Source organism: Oryza sativa, chromosome 8 (assembly GCF_034140825.1).
Source record: "Oryza sativa Japonica Group chromosome 8, ASM3414082v1".
In the NCBI taxonomy this organism is placed as follows: Eukaryota; Viridiplantae; Streptophyta; class Magnoliopsida; order Poales; family Poaceae; genus Oryza; species Oryza sativa.
In genome coordinates this window covers 7,760,813-7,776,860 of record NC_089042.1, presented here as the reverse complement: position 1 = coordinate 7,776,860, position 16,048 = coordinate 7,760,813, and the positions used below count along the sequence as shown (strand labels likewise).

Sequence of the window (16,048 nt, the reverse complement as noted above, 5' to 3'; positions counted from 1 at the left end):
TTGTGATATCTGTGCCCAGAAACGGTCGTTTTGTCTGATTGTTTGCAGATGGCTTGAGATCAGCCTTGGTCAATGGTGAGGACCGGGACTATGCTCGAGAGGAGCAAAGGTCTATTGAGGTCGGGATACCATGTGAGAAGGTGACTAGAGTCAGAATTCTTAAAGGTCAACTTCGGTCAATGGTGGGGATCAGGACTAGACCCAGAGAGGAGCTGAGGTCCAGACAGTCAAGGATACCGGGTGACGAAGTTGGATACAAAATGCCATACGGTGTATGGACATCGTGTGAGAGAGATCTTCGCAACGGACTTCACGAGGTGTGCGTGCAAGCATCGGTGTTCAAGGAGATCGGAAGAAATTGGATTGGAGTATATAGCGCTACAGTACGGCGAGGTACTGTAGCATGCATATGTGTGTACTGTGGCGAGCAGTACATGCGTGTGTACGTGATGTATGCATGCCCATGTGTGTTGGTTCTGGTCTGTTGGAAGGCCGAGCAGGCCCAGGCGTCGGCCCACGCTGGACGAGCGGGAGCCGTACGGAGAAGGACATGTGTTGAAGACGGATTTGATCAGCAGAGGGAGTCCGACATGGCGACGGCGATTTTTCATGGCTGGTGCGGCTGTGGTTTTGGAGAAAAAGGAAAGTGAGGGATTGAGTTCTATTAGAAATAGGAGTTCTATACCTATTTAAGTATGGGGTTTTTTATCTATAAATAAAGAGGGAGCATGAGACTTCCTAGTATCGATTTTAGAGAGACACAAGTTGAGAGAAAGTTAGGGTTTCGAGTTTAGTTCGAGATTTTGGTGAGGAGTGCTGTTGGTGCACTTTATAAATACTAGTTGATGCAATAAAGTCGAAAAGTTTCAATCTACATCTTCGAGTTTGTCATCTACCGGTGTTTCTGGGTCCCGACGGTCTAACCGCAGGTGTGCGCGCAATCTGACCGGTGGGATAGCGGTGGTCTGACCGCAGGTGTACGGGCGGTCTGACCGGCGAGGCTTCGGCAGTCTGACCGGCGGCAGGTGGGCGGTTCGACTGGCGGCGACTGGACTTCGTCATCGACTTCGTTTGAGGGTAATCTTTAATTCCGCAAAAGATTTTTGGGTTTTTGGTCTTCCCTACCATTCACCTCTCTCTGGTAGGTTTGTTCGATCTTGTGCGATCCTACAGCACAAGCGAGGACTGATCTGGGGGAGAAAGACCTTGCTGCTGGTGCTACTCCAAGATGATGATGGTTGATTTTGTTGCTGATGGAAGATCAAGTGACGGACGAGCTTGATGCTGGCTGTTGCTCGGAGACGAAGGCACTGACTGGTGCTGCTGGTGCTACTTGACAACAACGACGAAGAGTGACGAGATGCTTGACGCGATGGATGGCCGGCGACGAGACTAGTGATGACCAATGCGGCTTCCTGCTAGCAGCGACCAAAAATATTTTTGCTATTGCTGTTGACGATTGTAGATGACAGACGACAACGACGATGGCCCGGCGCGCGCCGGCTATGGGAGATTTGGTGGGTAGATTTTGGATCTAATGTCACTTTAAGAGAAGATTTGGGGATTGAATTTGTGCATTGACTTGGGATCAATAGACCATATAAAATGTACACAAGAGTATGAGAAAAGACCAAAATGCCTTTAGACACACTAACACACCCTTAATACTTAGAGATATTCAATTTTATACTGAAAAATATGATACCTTCTCGAGAATGATAGAATTATCCTTAGAAGAAAGTAGGTCAGATTTTTCCCAATGCACTATTTATTTTATTCTTTCCTATTTAACAAATCGTGATTTTTTTTTCAGAACGATTCCTAGCTAGATTTATTTGATTCGGCCAGGCATTGATGGCTTGGGACATGACAGAGAGCTCTAGCCCGTAGTTGGCATAAACACTGAGCTTTGGCTTGTCAGTACGGTTGTGACCGTGAAGGACAGTGGTGATGCCGTGATGGTAGGAACAGTAAAATTTGTAGTTTATTATTATTATTTATTTTGCTTCTACCTTTTTAACTTTATTTTCATTTTCTTAAATAATTTCACAATTATTCTTTTTTTAATTTTTTCCCAGTTTGGTCTTCATTTTCTTTTATTTTTTGATGATTAATGGAAAATGAATTTCTTTAGTTGCAAAGGGGCAGGCCCTATGTTTTTCCTTTTAAAATCTACTGGTGTTTTCTGTATTTAGTTTTTCCCCGATGGATCTGCATTTTTATCAATTCTTTACCTCATTTTAATCCTAGATTTATCTCAAAGTTTAAATATGCCACGTGGTTCAATGATACTAATTATTGAGGCCAAACTGTCGGCTTGAGAAGATTAGATTCTAATTATTGAGGCCAAACTGTCGGCTTGAGAAGATTAGATTCGCAAAATGCACATACCCCTCATCTACAATATCTGGCTAACCAAAATCAAACTAAATAACCATAATGCACTTATATACTTAGATCGAACATTTCCCTTTCTTTTAAAAAAAATTCGTATCAAATCACCCGTACATCCAATGCAATAATAATATGGCAAAATTTGCTACGTGACACTTAAAAAATGTGGTATTGGCTACAAGACATTGTAATAATCTGATTTTGCTGCTGGACACTATAAAATTGTGGTATTTTGCTAATGGACATGCCTCTCATTAAAATAATATATTTGAGTGATTAAAAGAGAAACACACTAAAGAATGACCTCAGCACCCTTCTCATTTTCACTTAGGTTTTTAAAGAGCGAGCACAATCTCTTCATCCATAGCCCTATTTCCAATTTCCTTTCACCAGTGAGTTCTTATAATACTTAGTTACATTTCTATTCAAATGGATTTTTACTTCCTTTCACCTTGGCCTCCATTCGAAACTTGCGCTACTGCCACCTTGCTTCTCCATTGGTGTTAAGGGGACAGAGGAGCACGGCCAACTGCTCTCCTGCAGCCTTTTCGGTCTCCTTGCCACCGCGAGGTTGCGAACTTGAAAAACGACTAGTCGATCGCAAGCAGTGAGGAACCGAATCCTCCAGGTGGCGACATGGACGAGGAGGCCGGACGGAATTGCGTGAGGAACCGAATCCTGATGGCCCTCTTCAGTGGACACAAAGCAGCCATGCTTGCCCGTTGGGCAGTATGATGAGAGGTCCATCGACCTGCTAGAGCCAGTGCCGCTGTGCCCCCATCAATCTACACAGGCTAAGCTGCTAAGCACACATATTTAGTTTGATCAGAAGGGTAAAACGGACATTTCATGCGGCTTCTCTCTCCTCAATGTGATGAAAATAATATAATAATGCTCACGGTGTCTAGTAGTAAAATACCATAAATTTACAGTGTCCAACAGCAAAACCATAATCTTACGATGTCTTGTAGCCAATATCATATTTTTCGAGTGTTATGTAGCAAATTTTGCCATAATATGACAAAATTTGGCTGACATGCTCCCCATGGCACCACCATCAGTCCACCACCTATTCCAACCTCAACACGACAAGTAGACAATCACACAGTTTGAACAAAATTTTCACCCTACAAGCTGTCATACAAGCTAATGACACATCCTTTCGGCATGCAGATGGAATCTCTGGAAATGAGACAGGTTGATTTTTCTTCACCACAAAGATTGATTTCACTTGTCGTTATTTCACTTGTGCAAAATTCAAAATACATCTGGGTCGATGGATTGAAACAGTAAAATCTAGAATGCTATATATCAAGTCCAAGTCCAGCCATGAGCCATTACATACCTTCTATGCGTAGCTAAATAGTAGCATTCAATCCAGATACGCTTTTGAATAAGGAATAATCATCAAATGCATTGTTTCTCAGAAATAAAAGAAGACCAGGAGGCTAATCAGGGTACATATAACATGATAACCATCAGGCAACAGGTCAGGATATGCATGCATTGGTTTCAGGTCGACAAGTTGGCAACAGCAGCAACCAACATCCTCCAGGAAGAACTCTAATAAGCCTTGCTTGTTTATACTAATATACTCCCAAGTCCCAACTACATATTTTTCTCAACAAACTAATGAGCTGAAACCACACCACAGAATAAAAATGAGACATGCAGCATATAGGCCATCTGATGTTTCTAACACAATGCACACTACCATCTCAAGTTGACAAACTTTGTTATCCTTTTTTTAACATTTGTTATAACAAATATTTTTAAATTAGGATTCATCAAATCTTCTTTTCCTCATGTTCTGTCATGGATGCTGCTTAAATAAGGAAAAGAAGGAATTCAATACAGCTACATAGGACCATCTTTCCCCAGAACCATGTACTTATCAAAATGAAACAACTATATGGAGATAGCTGTCATGCTATTAAAATGTACAAGTATAGAACCTTGATATTATACTATGCACTAAAAGATGACCCTGAAGTTTGATCGCATAATAAAGCGTCGTCTCAAAGCTATCAGCATCACTGAATAACTGAACGACTCATACATAAGATAGATTACAGAGGAAAACAATACCTGATTCTCCTCTGGTTGAAACAACTAAGATGCAGTAGTTCCATCAGCTGCCAAACTATGCCGTCAGAAGCTTGATTCAAGACTTATGATTCTTATGCTCCTATATATGACGCTAGATATATTAGATCACTTCAATCTTATGAAGGATCTTGAACTTGAATATTGTTATGAATGCAGCAGAATTTCAGTAGGACGGTAGGACAATGATCATATCTTTACCTCTGAAGCTTCGTCCATACTGTTGTTTAGCTTTCCAAGCATACAACCTTGATAAACTTCACTATGAGAGAGGGTTTTATGTTGTGCTCGGCAATGTAAAAATAGAGCTATTATTCTGGCTGACTCATAACACAGGAATAAATCTCTTATATATATGCGGGGGCAGAGGCAAACCTACGGAAATTTGGGCTTGAGCTTGGCTTTAGGCTTATTATTAGTAGCTCTATTAAAATATTATGAAAATCCAGAGATATAAAATAGTTAGACATGAGCACATCAGAAAATAATCTGCTTGACCAATTTGTGGCTCTGCCCCTTCTTATATGCACTTAAAATACCTCGGTGACCTATTTATTGATGAGGACTTAGGGCTATAAAACCTGGTTTCACCTTTCATTTAAACCTCAGTATGATGTTAAATTGAAATTTGATAGTTTATCAGGTGACCAGATATACAAGAACTAATCTTACGGCTTTCCAGGCACAAAGTATAATTGAGCCTAATTGGCTGAGTAACTACATTCACGGATATATGAACAGAAAACATACCTCCAAAAATTATGTGCCAGATTGTACATTAACAGCTATCATCCAATTTTGAAGGTTGCATGATTAATATCATAATATCATCAAAATAATTGCTTTAGTCATCCATTCCTACCACAATGACATGCATTTGTTATCTGTATTCTGTAGTGGTTTCATTATCAAAGCACTATAAGCATAAGCAAGTTCTTTTTTATTTACTGGACAGCTGAAGACACTGATATTTGACAATTTATACAATAACCGTTCGACAAAAGGGTGCACAAAATTTAAGACATAAACTAATGACACATGGGTTACCAGGATATGAGCCACTCTATGAAAATTAGCTGCAGGCCATTCATTTAAATCAAAAATAAAGTGAATAACCTACCCATCAGCTCTGCTAACCTATCCATGAATTGGTCACCTAGATCTAAACTAACAGCCCATGGCTTAAAGTTTGGACAAGCTAATACTATAGGGAACTAAATTAACTAATCATAGAGTAAGCTTAATTAATCAAGAAGCACGGAACTTGCTTGTCTTCTCAAATAAATCTGCCAACACAGAAGGGCAACTTCTTTTGAGATTTGCATAGCCTTTGGTCCTGACCATAGCATCAACCTCATCCAGAGAGCAAATGTACTGAATGCAAACATCCTTAAGCTTATCACAGTTATGCTGGTCAGCTAAAGCCAGCGTAGTCGCCACGTTCTTCACATCAACATACTTTCCAAGGATGCTTTGGCACATCAACTTCAACCTATCCATGGCATATCTATCCGCCGCCACGACTAGATGCCGGATAAATTCGACATAATCATCTCCCTCAAGATCGCCAATGTCAGCAGGCAACACATCAGTGTAGATGAAATGCAGGAGAGCCCTGAAGACAGAAGGCTGCATGTCCTTGATATCTATGGAAAATGTGCCCCTTTCAATCATCTCCCCGTAAAACTCCGCCTTGAAGACGGGCGATCGCGCGGCGAGCACGAGCTTGTGCGCGGCGAAGGACTCTCCCTCGACACTGAAAACCACATCCCTCCCTACATCCTCTTCCTCCTCCAACAGCTTCCCAAAATGTTCAGATAGCTCTGAAGGTGGCACGCCGATTTCAGAGCAACCAATGGTTCTTGACACCTGCGGCCCCTTGGTGACAGTAACCTCGCATTCAACCGTGAGGCGATCATTCACAATGTAGCCAGATTCCTCCATCTCCAGATCACTTCTCGGTATGAAGAGTGGGGATCTTGGCCCGAAACGGCTCGAATCGGAGGAATCGAACAGCCTCGGCGATGATCGGGACCAATTGCAGCGGATCCCTCCGGTGACCGGATCAACCAGGCCCAGCGTGTAGAACGCCATGGCCTTGGCGTTCTCGGTCATCAGCTCCAGATACACCGACACGTAGTCCATGGAATCCTCGGTGACTCCGTCGGGGTAGAGGCGGATGGCCCAATCGTGGCCGCCGACGGCGAAGGTGCCCGACCGGATGAAGGTCCCGACGCCGATGCCCTTGTTGAGGCTGTAGCCGACGATCTTGAACGCGTGCGTGCCCTCCGATACCTCCGTCGTGCACCACGACACCGTCTTCTTCTTCTTGGATCCCGTCCCCATCACGGCGACGGCGGCGGAGGAGGAGAGGAGGCGAGCGGAGGGGAGCCTGAGAAGACGAGGAGGAGGAGAAGCGGCGGAGGAGGAGGAAAAAGGTAATTGGGAGTTTGGAAGAGGAGGAGACGGCCCGAGCGTTAGGGTAGAGGGAGATTAATTTCCTTCCTTCCAAAAATAAATAGAAGGCGTCCGTATTTTTGAAAACATAATATTTGTAAATTTTTAAAAATAAATAAAATAACAATGTATCTTACCCATATGGACGCGCACGTATACCCTACCCCTACGAGCACATCTGGAAGATTGGGCTGACATATCTTCAGGGTCTGACATTTCAGACTGAAATCAGAAATTTCGGTCATTTTGGACCCACTCCTATACGATATTATTTTGGCTGAAATTTTCAATATTTTTAATTTTTTGTGAATTTTGGTAATATGTGTTCAAATTTAACTAAATTTTGTTCCAAATTTCGAAAATTTCGCCATATCAGCACCGCCCGATACAAACACTGAAAACGAAAAATTGAAACATGCATATCTTGAAATTGGCAAAGTCACCACAGGAGTCTCGCTGTTGGCGTGTACGTCACCTACTACTGAAAAAATAATTAGCCGTAAATACGAGCACCCGTGTCAAATGTAGGATTTTTACCCGAGTAAAATAGTTCCACCAAAAAAACCTAACCAGTATGCTCACTTCAAAATAACAATGTATTTGGCCTCATGCTATGAAACTACTTCCTTATGGTGTTAATTTTTTATAGTACTTTGTAATATATTTTGAAGCAAATTAATTAGCGAATTAACCGTTGAAGTGCAATAACGAAGACTTTAAGTTTGTTAAGACTTAGTTTCTCTGTTTTAAAACTCATATAATAATCTAGGATCAAATTAGACACATTCTAATACTACCAATCTCGATGTCCATATCCAGATTTATAATACAAAGATATGTCTAATCCAATTGTATGTTATTATATATTTTAATGGAGGGAGTATATACTCTTGCCCCGTCATTTCCACTATATAGAATCGGTCACTGTAAAAAACTAAAATTTTTCGGTCACTGTAAAAAACTAAAATTTTATAACTTTCAAGTTTTTTCATCAAAGTTTATTTTTTACTGTGATATTTAAATCACTAAGACATATATATATACAATTTTTATTCGCAAATATTTTTTGTTTTGCTAATACAACGTATGACATATTTCAGCATTTAGCCAACGGATAGGCGTCTCTATTGACTATTCTCTTTGACCTACTTTTTCTTTTCAACCAATCACACACTTCTTTCAATAATCATCTTAACATACTTTCTTAATACCTCAAAAATATTGGGAACGAACAAGTATTAGGATGGCGAATGACAAGTTGACGATCGAGCGACAGAGGAACCTCCACCCACGGGAGGGCGCAGATATATACAAACAGTGCATGGCATTGTCTGCTGGTCAGATCGAGAGTAGTGAAACGATCACCAAGAAATTAAAATGGCGTTCCTCTTCCCGTCCCTTCTTCTTCCATGGCTGCCATGGCTTCTGGGCTCTCTCCTCTCCGTCTACCTCCTTGACCTCCTCGCCCACTCTCGCCGCCGCCTCCCGCCGGGTCCCCGCCCTCTGCCGTTCATAGGCAGCCTCCACCTCCTCGGTGACCAGCCACACCGCTCTCTCGCCGCCCTAGCCATGGCCTACGGCCCACTCATGTCGCTCCGACTGGGCGCGGTCACCACGGTGGTCGCCTCCTCGCCGGCCGTCGCCCGCGAGATCCTGCACAGGCACGACGCCGCCTTCGCGAGCCGCTCCTCGCCGGACTCCACCGGCGACCACGCCAGGAGCTCCGTCGCGTGGCTGCCCAGCAGCGCGCCGCGGTGGCGGGCGCTCCGCAGGATCATGGCGACGGAGCTGTTCGCGCCGCACCGGCTGGACGCGGCCGCGCCGCGGCGCCTCCGGCGAGAGAAGGTGCGGGAGCTGGTGGCGCACGTCGCGAGGCTGGCGGCCGGCGAGGGGGGCAAGCCGGCGGTGGTGGACGTGGGGCGCGTGGCGTTCGCGACGAGCCTGAACCTGCTGTCGCGGACTATCTTCTCCCGCGACCTGACGAGCCTGGACGACCATGGCGGGTCCAAGGGGTTCCAGGAGGCGGTGGCGAGGATCATGGAGGCCGGCGGGCGGCCCAACGTGTCCGACTTCTTCCCCGTCCTCGCCGCCGCCGACCTGCAGGGGTGGCGCCGCCGGCTGGCGCGCCTCTTCGCGCGGCTTCACCGGGTGTTCGACGCCGAGGTGGACGCCAGGCTACGCGAGCACGACGCCGGCGAGGCCAGGAAGGGCGACTTCCTTGACGTGCTCCTCGGCATCGCGGCGCGGCGGGATGATGCGGCGGAGCTCGACCGTGACACTCTCCGCTCATTATTCACGGTAATCCAATTAATACTATATTTCCCCCCTAATCCCTTTAATTAATTGAACGGAATGGCGGTGATTTCTTAAATTATACTCCGTAATATGTGTTACAGTGCAGTTACGTATACTGTAGTTACAATGTAATGTAACAATAGCATAATTAATTGCGACAATTTTTTTAGCAAATCTGTTTTCATGTATTCCTTGATGATGTTTTTTAATATCTGGACATCCACGCGAGAATATATTTTGGATAAATATGCTAGTAGAGATCACCGTAAATATATATACTTCTTTACCTTGAAAGGGTAAGAATCAATTATAAAGTTTAGAGACAATTCTTCTTTACCTTTATTTTTTTAACTTCAAATATTGTAATGTTACACCAATCTTTTCAATTTATTCATTTTCCCTTAATTATATACTAACATTACTACTATCTTTTTAACTTCGTGATTTAGCCCTTATTTGTCCCCTTACGCCCCAGTTTAGAGGACTTAATAGTTTTAAAATGTACGTATGCCCGGCCTTGCAGGTTTGCCGCTGTTTTTTTAGTACTTTGTGATTTTTTTCCCTATTTTGACATCAACCACTTTGACATGAATTCTATCCCTTTATGGTTTTAAAACGTTTTAACATGAATTTTCACTTATGCGATTAAAAAAATGTTGCCAAGCATAACTGACATAACTTTTGTGTTCTTGTTTAATTTGACATGAATTATAACGCAATTTGTTAGTCCTCTTAGTGGATTGAGGACAAACATAAGTATTAGTTAAAAAATGAAGAGCAAAATCACATAGTTGGAAAAGTAAGCAATACTTGCACTGTTCACAGTTTGATTTTGTCCTTTTTCTTCCACTCGCTTTCTATGGTGAGTTTTTAGACTTGAATATTTATACTGGTATATATGAAGAAAGTGTATCGTGAATTTTTTCGGATTTGGTTTTCACGAGTACGTTAGGCTGAGTTCGTTTGGTCACTTTCCCAATTTTTTTACACGAGAAAGTGTGTCGTGAAATGTTTTCGGATTTGGTTTTCACGAGTACGTTATGCTGAGTTCGTTTGGTCACTTTCCCAATTTTTTATGCACATGCTTTTCAAACTGTTAAATGGTACGTTTTCTGTAAAAAAAATTTTCTATGCGAAAATTACTTTAAAAATTCATATGGAAAATTTTCTGTAAATTTTTTTTAAGTTTTTTAGTTAATACTTAATTAATCCTGCGTTAATGCATACATTGTTTTCAAATATAATATATGTATTGTAAGGTGTAATAATGTGAGTCAATGCATTCCTTAAGTTTTTTAGTTAATACTTCCTCCGTTTTATATTATAAGACTTTCTACCATTGCCCGTATTCATATATATGTTAATAAATTTAGACATATATATGTGCCTAGATTTATTAACATCTATATAAATGTGGGAAATTAATGCTAGAAAGTCTTATAACCTGAAACGGAGGGAGTCAATGCATACATTGTTTTTGAACAGAGACCCAGTGTATTTGATGAGAGGACACATCTCCTTAAGGTGTAAAATGCATATCCTAAGTCCTAAATATAATATATGTATTGTAACGATGGTATGGATTGTTTTAAGGTTGTAATAGTGATACTATATAGGTTAGTGCTGGCACACATTGAATTAAAAATATGATCGAGGCCATCACTAAAAAAATAGGTGCCATATGGTGCGACACATAGGACATTGCATGGCGTTAATAATAGCTAAGTATCTCTTAGTATTAAAATAAATCAATTTAGAATTAAATGAGGCCCTAAAAAGCACAATGAATTTGGATAGAAGATTGTTTCATCTAATCTTAAATTGATTTATTTTGGTAAGGATATAGTAGCCGGTGTGGTAGATTGACCATGGAAATAGGCGCCCATAGTTTGTCCCATTTATATGTACAGTATACAAGCTAAGTATAACGCTGGAATAAAGTATTTTAAATAAAGTGCAACTAGCTAGAAGGGGCTAGAACTATAATTAATAATCATTGCCAAACCTATGACTTGTCGAATGAATTAATTATTACTCTCCGCTAGTACTCTCTCGATCTGGCCATTATCAATAGAGAATAGTACTGTACTAACGAAGATCAGAAAAATACCCAAACTCATCAGATCTGAGATAAAATACACACGGGATCTACTTAGAACAAGTTTAATAGTATAGCCAACTAATAGCTCTAATTTATCTATAGTTAATCTAATAGCTCATTTATATAATAGTTACATACTACATTATTAATACATGGTTTGACCTGTCATACATACACTGTGTCTCGGAGTCCGTGCTACAGCTGGCTACAAATCTATAGCCCGCTGCTCCTCTCTCATCATTTATCTTCTTAAAATATATTTATAACTGCCTTATAGCCTGCTATTGTACATGCTCTTGACCAAACAATCTGTAGTCCCAAATTATCATATCGAACAGGGAGCAAGGCTAATCTATAGTACCACATCAATTGACTTGCACCCAATTGGTTGTTGTCTAGTCTAATATACTATATACTAGCTTATTAATTAAGCACCACAACCAACCATCACGCCCTACCGCATTAGAGCAAGTTTAATAGTATAGCCAACTACTATCTCTAAATCATATATAGCCAATGTAATAGCCAATTTATACAATAGTTGCTTACTATACTATTAATACCTGACCCTGCCTGTCATACACACATTATATCTTGGAGTCCGTGCTGCAGCTGGCTACATATCTGTAGCCCGCTGCTCTTCTCTCTCTTCCTTTATCTTTTTAAAATATGTTTATAGATGGCTTATAGCCTGCTATTGTATCTGCTCTTAGGGGAAAGAGAGAGGATAAACCCATACACAGGGCGTTGATGAGCTGCTAATCGGGTCTTCACTACTTTAAAAATTCACGTGGTATCTTTATTTTTTTTTCAATCACATGGTGTTAGACATGTATGCACATACATCACTATACATATAACACCATACTCACACCGAGCAAATGCATCTCCTCACACATATCCTTAGAGATATAACTCAATGACATCCTTAATCTTACTAAATTCTTATTTAAAGCTCAACTACATATGTCTAATATTTGTGAGCACTTGGTGGGTGAAGTCATCCACCTACGACTCCACCACCACATCACCGGTGAAATGAGGGGAACTAGCTAGAGAACGTTATACCGTTGGTCCAGTAAAACTTTTTGATGTCTTGATAACACAGAACCTTAGATACTAGATGTGGTATATATGTTATCAAATATGGTATAGGAGTACCATACATTGATACCCATAGGTATGTACCAATCATTCTAATACTTAGGTATCATGATGATGTGAGGAGTGTAAACTATTTCATCTTAGTTGGTATACTATGTTGTAGTATTTCTGTTATCACTACAACACAACACCAAAATAGAGACAATAGATTCATGGAAAAAATAGATGTCACTAAGTCTGTCGTGAAAGGTGCTATCACATGGTCGGTTGGGGTATATTTATCCATCAGAAATTATCTTATCTGTCATGAAAAATATTGAACAACCTACATATATACATCTCCTGCTAACAAAAAGAAAGTTTGTCGGCAAATATTTGTCTCTACTGCTAGACCCCTGGCAAGCACTTGTGGCAGACTTTGTCGGTAGCTAGAAGTGTTTCCCAAGTCCCAACAGGCAGTTTGACATTGGCCGTGTTTAGTTACTTTGCCAAGAAAATTTTGACGTATACGGATATACATTTGAAGTATTAAATGTAGACTAATAATAAAACAAATTACAGATTCCGCCTATAAACTGTGAGATGAATCTATTAAGCCTAATATTACTCTGTCATTAGCAAATGTTTACTGTAGCACCACATTATCAAATCATGGTGTAATTAGGCTCAAAAGATTCATCTCGTAATTTACATGTAAACTGTACAATTGGTTTTCTTTTATCCATATTTAATACTCCATGCATGTGTTCAAGCATTTGATGTGACGGAAAAATAGAAGTTGAAAAGAACTAAACACAGCAATTGATAGCTACTTATCCCAACAGATCAAGTCTTTATATACCTAAGTCGTGTTGTTCTGTATGGAATTTACATGGGATTAGGGATCGAGTTAAACCTAGGGCTTAATCTTTAACTGCGCTATGCCTAGCTAGCTTTGCCCCTGTGGCCTGTGCATGCAGCATGGAATAGGAGGTGGACATTGGTGAAAGTTCAGTGATGACTAAATTGGATCGGATGAAGTATTTTCCATAAAAAAAGCAATTAAATTGTAAGGTGTAATATTTTTTCTTATCTATAACGATATAACTGCTAGTAATGTAACTAATTTGACAATTATAATTCATGTTTTAGGATTTGTTTTGTGCGGGAAGTGACACAAGCTCTAGCACTGTCGAATGGGCAATGGCAGAGTTGATGCAAAATCCAAAGTCCATGTCTAGAGTTTGTGATGAGCTTTCACAAGTTATTGGCTTAGGAAGAAATATCAAGGAATCAGAGATTGGTCAGTTGCCTTACCTTCAAGCTGTGGTGAAAGAAACATTTCGGCTCCATCCTCCAGCTCCCTTATTATTACCACGCCAAGCTGAGATGACAATGAAGATAGCAGGTTATACAATACCCAAAGGGACACGGATTTTCGTAAATGTATGGGCGATGGGCAGAGATAAGGATATATGGCCCGAACCAGAAAAATTTATACCAGAAAGATTTTTGGGAAGTAAGATCGACTTCAAAGGAGTCCATTTTGAGCTTATTCCATTTGGTGCAGGTCGTCGGATATGCCCTGGAATGCCACTAGCAAATAGGATGGTACATCTAATTTTGGGATCATTGTTAAACCAATTCAAATGGAACCTACCAGTTAAGGTAGAAAGGAATGGGATAGATATGTCAGAGAAGTTTGGCTTGACACTTGCAAAGGCCACCCCTCTGTGTGCTCTAGTTACACCAATTTCAGTCAAGCCAGCCGATCATCAAGAATGATAACTTGAATTTTTCTTTTATATTGTCCCAGCATTGGGTTTATTTGGATTGCATTTCTGTGGCAACAAAATGACACATTTTCATCTGAATTTGGCGATCATATCGCATACTGTACTCTAATAACTTGATATTCATCTACAAAGCAATAAGTTTATAATTTCAATACTCTTGGTATATTTGTCAGTATTTGGTCTGACCGGGCTATTAGGCCGGTCTGACCGGCCGGTCTGACCGCCGACCCGATAGTGGTCCGACCAACACCTCAGGCTGGTCTGACCGTGCGCCAAGTGTCGGTCTGACCGGCGCATCTGGCCGGTCTGACCGGTGGTCTACGACCGGTATGACCGGGCTCCAGCGCCGGTTTGACAGGAGGGTTGCGAAAGGCGATGAGAGGGCTTCATCGTCTTCAAACAGGGTTAATAGAGGGCATTATCTACCTCCCGGAACAGAGCCGAATCCTAGGTGGATGCCTAAGGATTTGATGGCTACTCAAAAGAGAAGGTTGCAACGTCTTCGGGCCCAAGAGCTAAGAGAGAAAAAGGCCGAAGAGCAAAGGGATAAAAGGTTCAATGAGTTGCGACCCCCACCGGTATGGAGGCCTAAATCCATAAAGAAGGCAAAACCGATTGGTGTAGAGGAAAAGGAAGAACAATCGGTTCATAAAAGTGAATCATCTCCAAAAGAAGACATGTATATCAACATGGTATGTATGTTGCCTATGGAGTTTTGTGCTATGGATGAAGCCGAGGTTGCTCAATTCTCATTAGGTCCTAAAGACGCGGTTTTTGAGATACCTGATGAGTCGAACCGTCACATGAAGCCTCTCTATCTCAAAGGCCATGTTGATGGGAAGCCGGTCTCTAGGATGCTAGTGGATGGAGGTGCCGCCGTGAGCTTGATGCCATATTCGTTGTTCAAGAAGTTGGGGCATGAGGATGATGAGTTGAAGAAGACCAACATGATTCTCAATGGCTTCAATGGTGAACCAACGGAGGCGAAGGGTATCTTTTTGGCGGAGCTCACCGTGGGAAACAAGACGCTACCAACCGCTTTCTTCATCGTCGATGTGCAAGGTAACTACAATGTTATTTTGGGTCGTTGTTAGATTCATGCCAATTGTTGTGTGCCTTCTACCTTGCATCAATGTTTAATTCAATGGGACGGGCGATGATGTTGAAATTGTTCAAGCGGATACATCGGCCGAGGTTGCAATGGCCGATGCTACTTTTGAGTGGCGTCATGGGAATATCCAATGCTTATCGGGGAGGGATCTTTCTAGCTATGATTTTATTAGTATATCCGATGGCAAATTTGTACCTATCTCTGTAAAGCCGGCTAGTGTAGCACGGCTAAGCCATATAAATTTGTATAATGAGTAAAGAGGCTAATTTAGAGTGGTTACAAAAAAGGGTGCAAGAATATCGGTCTACAAAGAACGATATTGGTGAAACCATTGAAGATTTTGATGAAGTGGAGAAGCTTGGACAAGGGTTTACATCGGCCGATCCATTGGAGGAAGTGGACATTGGTGATGGAACTAAACCTGTAAACAAAAACATGAGAGCCGATTATAAGGTTAAGATAATCGAGCTACTTAAAGAGTATGTTGATTGCTTTGCATGGGAGTACCATGAGATGCCGGGTCTTAGCCGTGAGCTCGTTGAGCATCGGCTTCCAATTAAACTGGGTTTTAGGCCTTATAAGCAACCACCTCGTCGTTTTAATCCTTTGCTATATGACTGAGTCAAAGAGGAGATTGATTGGTTATTGAAGGCGGGGTTTATTAGGCCATGTCGTTATGCGGAGTGGGTTTCTGGCATAGTCCCG

The 16,048-nt window shown here is 41.5% G+C and overlaps 2 protein-coding genes across 2 annotated transcripts; one reads left to right on the top strand and one right to left on the bottom strand.

Moving 5' to 3' along the window:
- Positions 1-5,425: 5,425 nt before the first annotated feature.
- LOC107277132 (BTB/POZ and MATH domain-containing protein 1) lies at positions 5,426-6,982 on the bottom strand. Its single transcript, XM_015794038.3, has one exon. The coding sequence runs from the start codon at positions 6,844-6,846 to the stop codon at positions 5,749-5,751; it is 1,098 nt and encodes a 365-aa protein (XP_015649524.1). The 5' UTR covers positions 6,847-6,982; the 3' UTR covers positions 5,426-5,748.
- A 1,352-nt stretch (positions 6,983-8,334) lies between these two features.
- On the top strand, positions 8,335-14,221 carry LOC4344977 (geraniol 8-hydroxylase). Its single transcript, XM_015793732.3, has 2 exons — positions 8,335-9,255; positions 13,589-14,221. Exons 1-2 carry the CDS (start codon positions 8,335-8,337, stop codon positions 14,219-14,221), a joined length of 1,554 nt encoding a protein of 517 aa, XP_015649218.1.
- The last annotated feature ends 1,827 nt before the right edge of the window (positions 14,222-16,048 follow it).

Excerpts from the sequence above, each read along its gene's own strand:
- LOC107277132 (XM_015794038.3), bottom strand. The coding sequence starts at position 6,846 with ATGGGGACGGGATCCAAGAAGAAGAAGACGGTGTCGTGGTGCACGACG.
- LOC4344977 (XM_015793732.3), top strand. The coding sequence starts at position 8,335 with ATGGCGTTCCTCTTCCCGTCCCTTCTTCTTCCATGGCTGCCATGGCTT. Across the intron at positions 9,256-13,588 it reads CTCTCCGCTCATTATTCACG|GATTTGTTTTGTGCGGGAAG; the intron begins GTAATCCAATTA and ends TTCATGTTTTAG.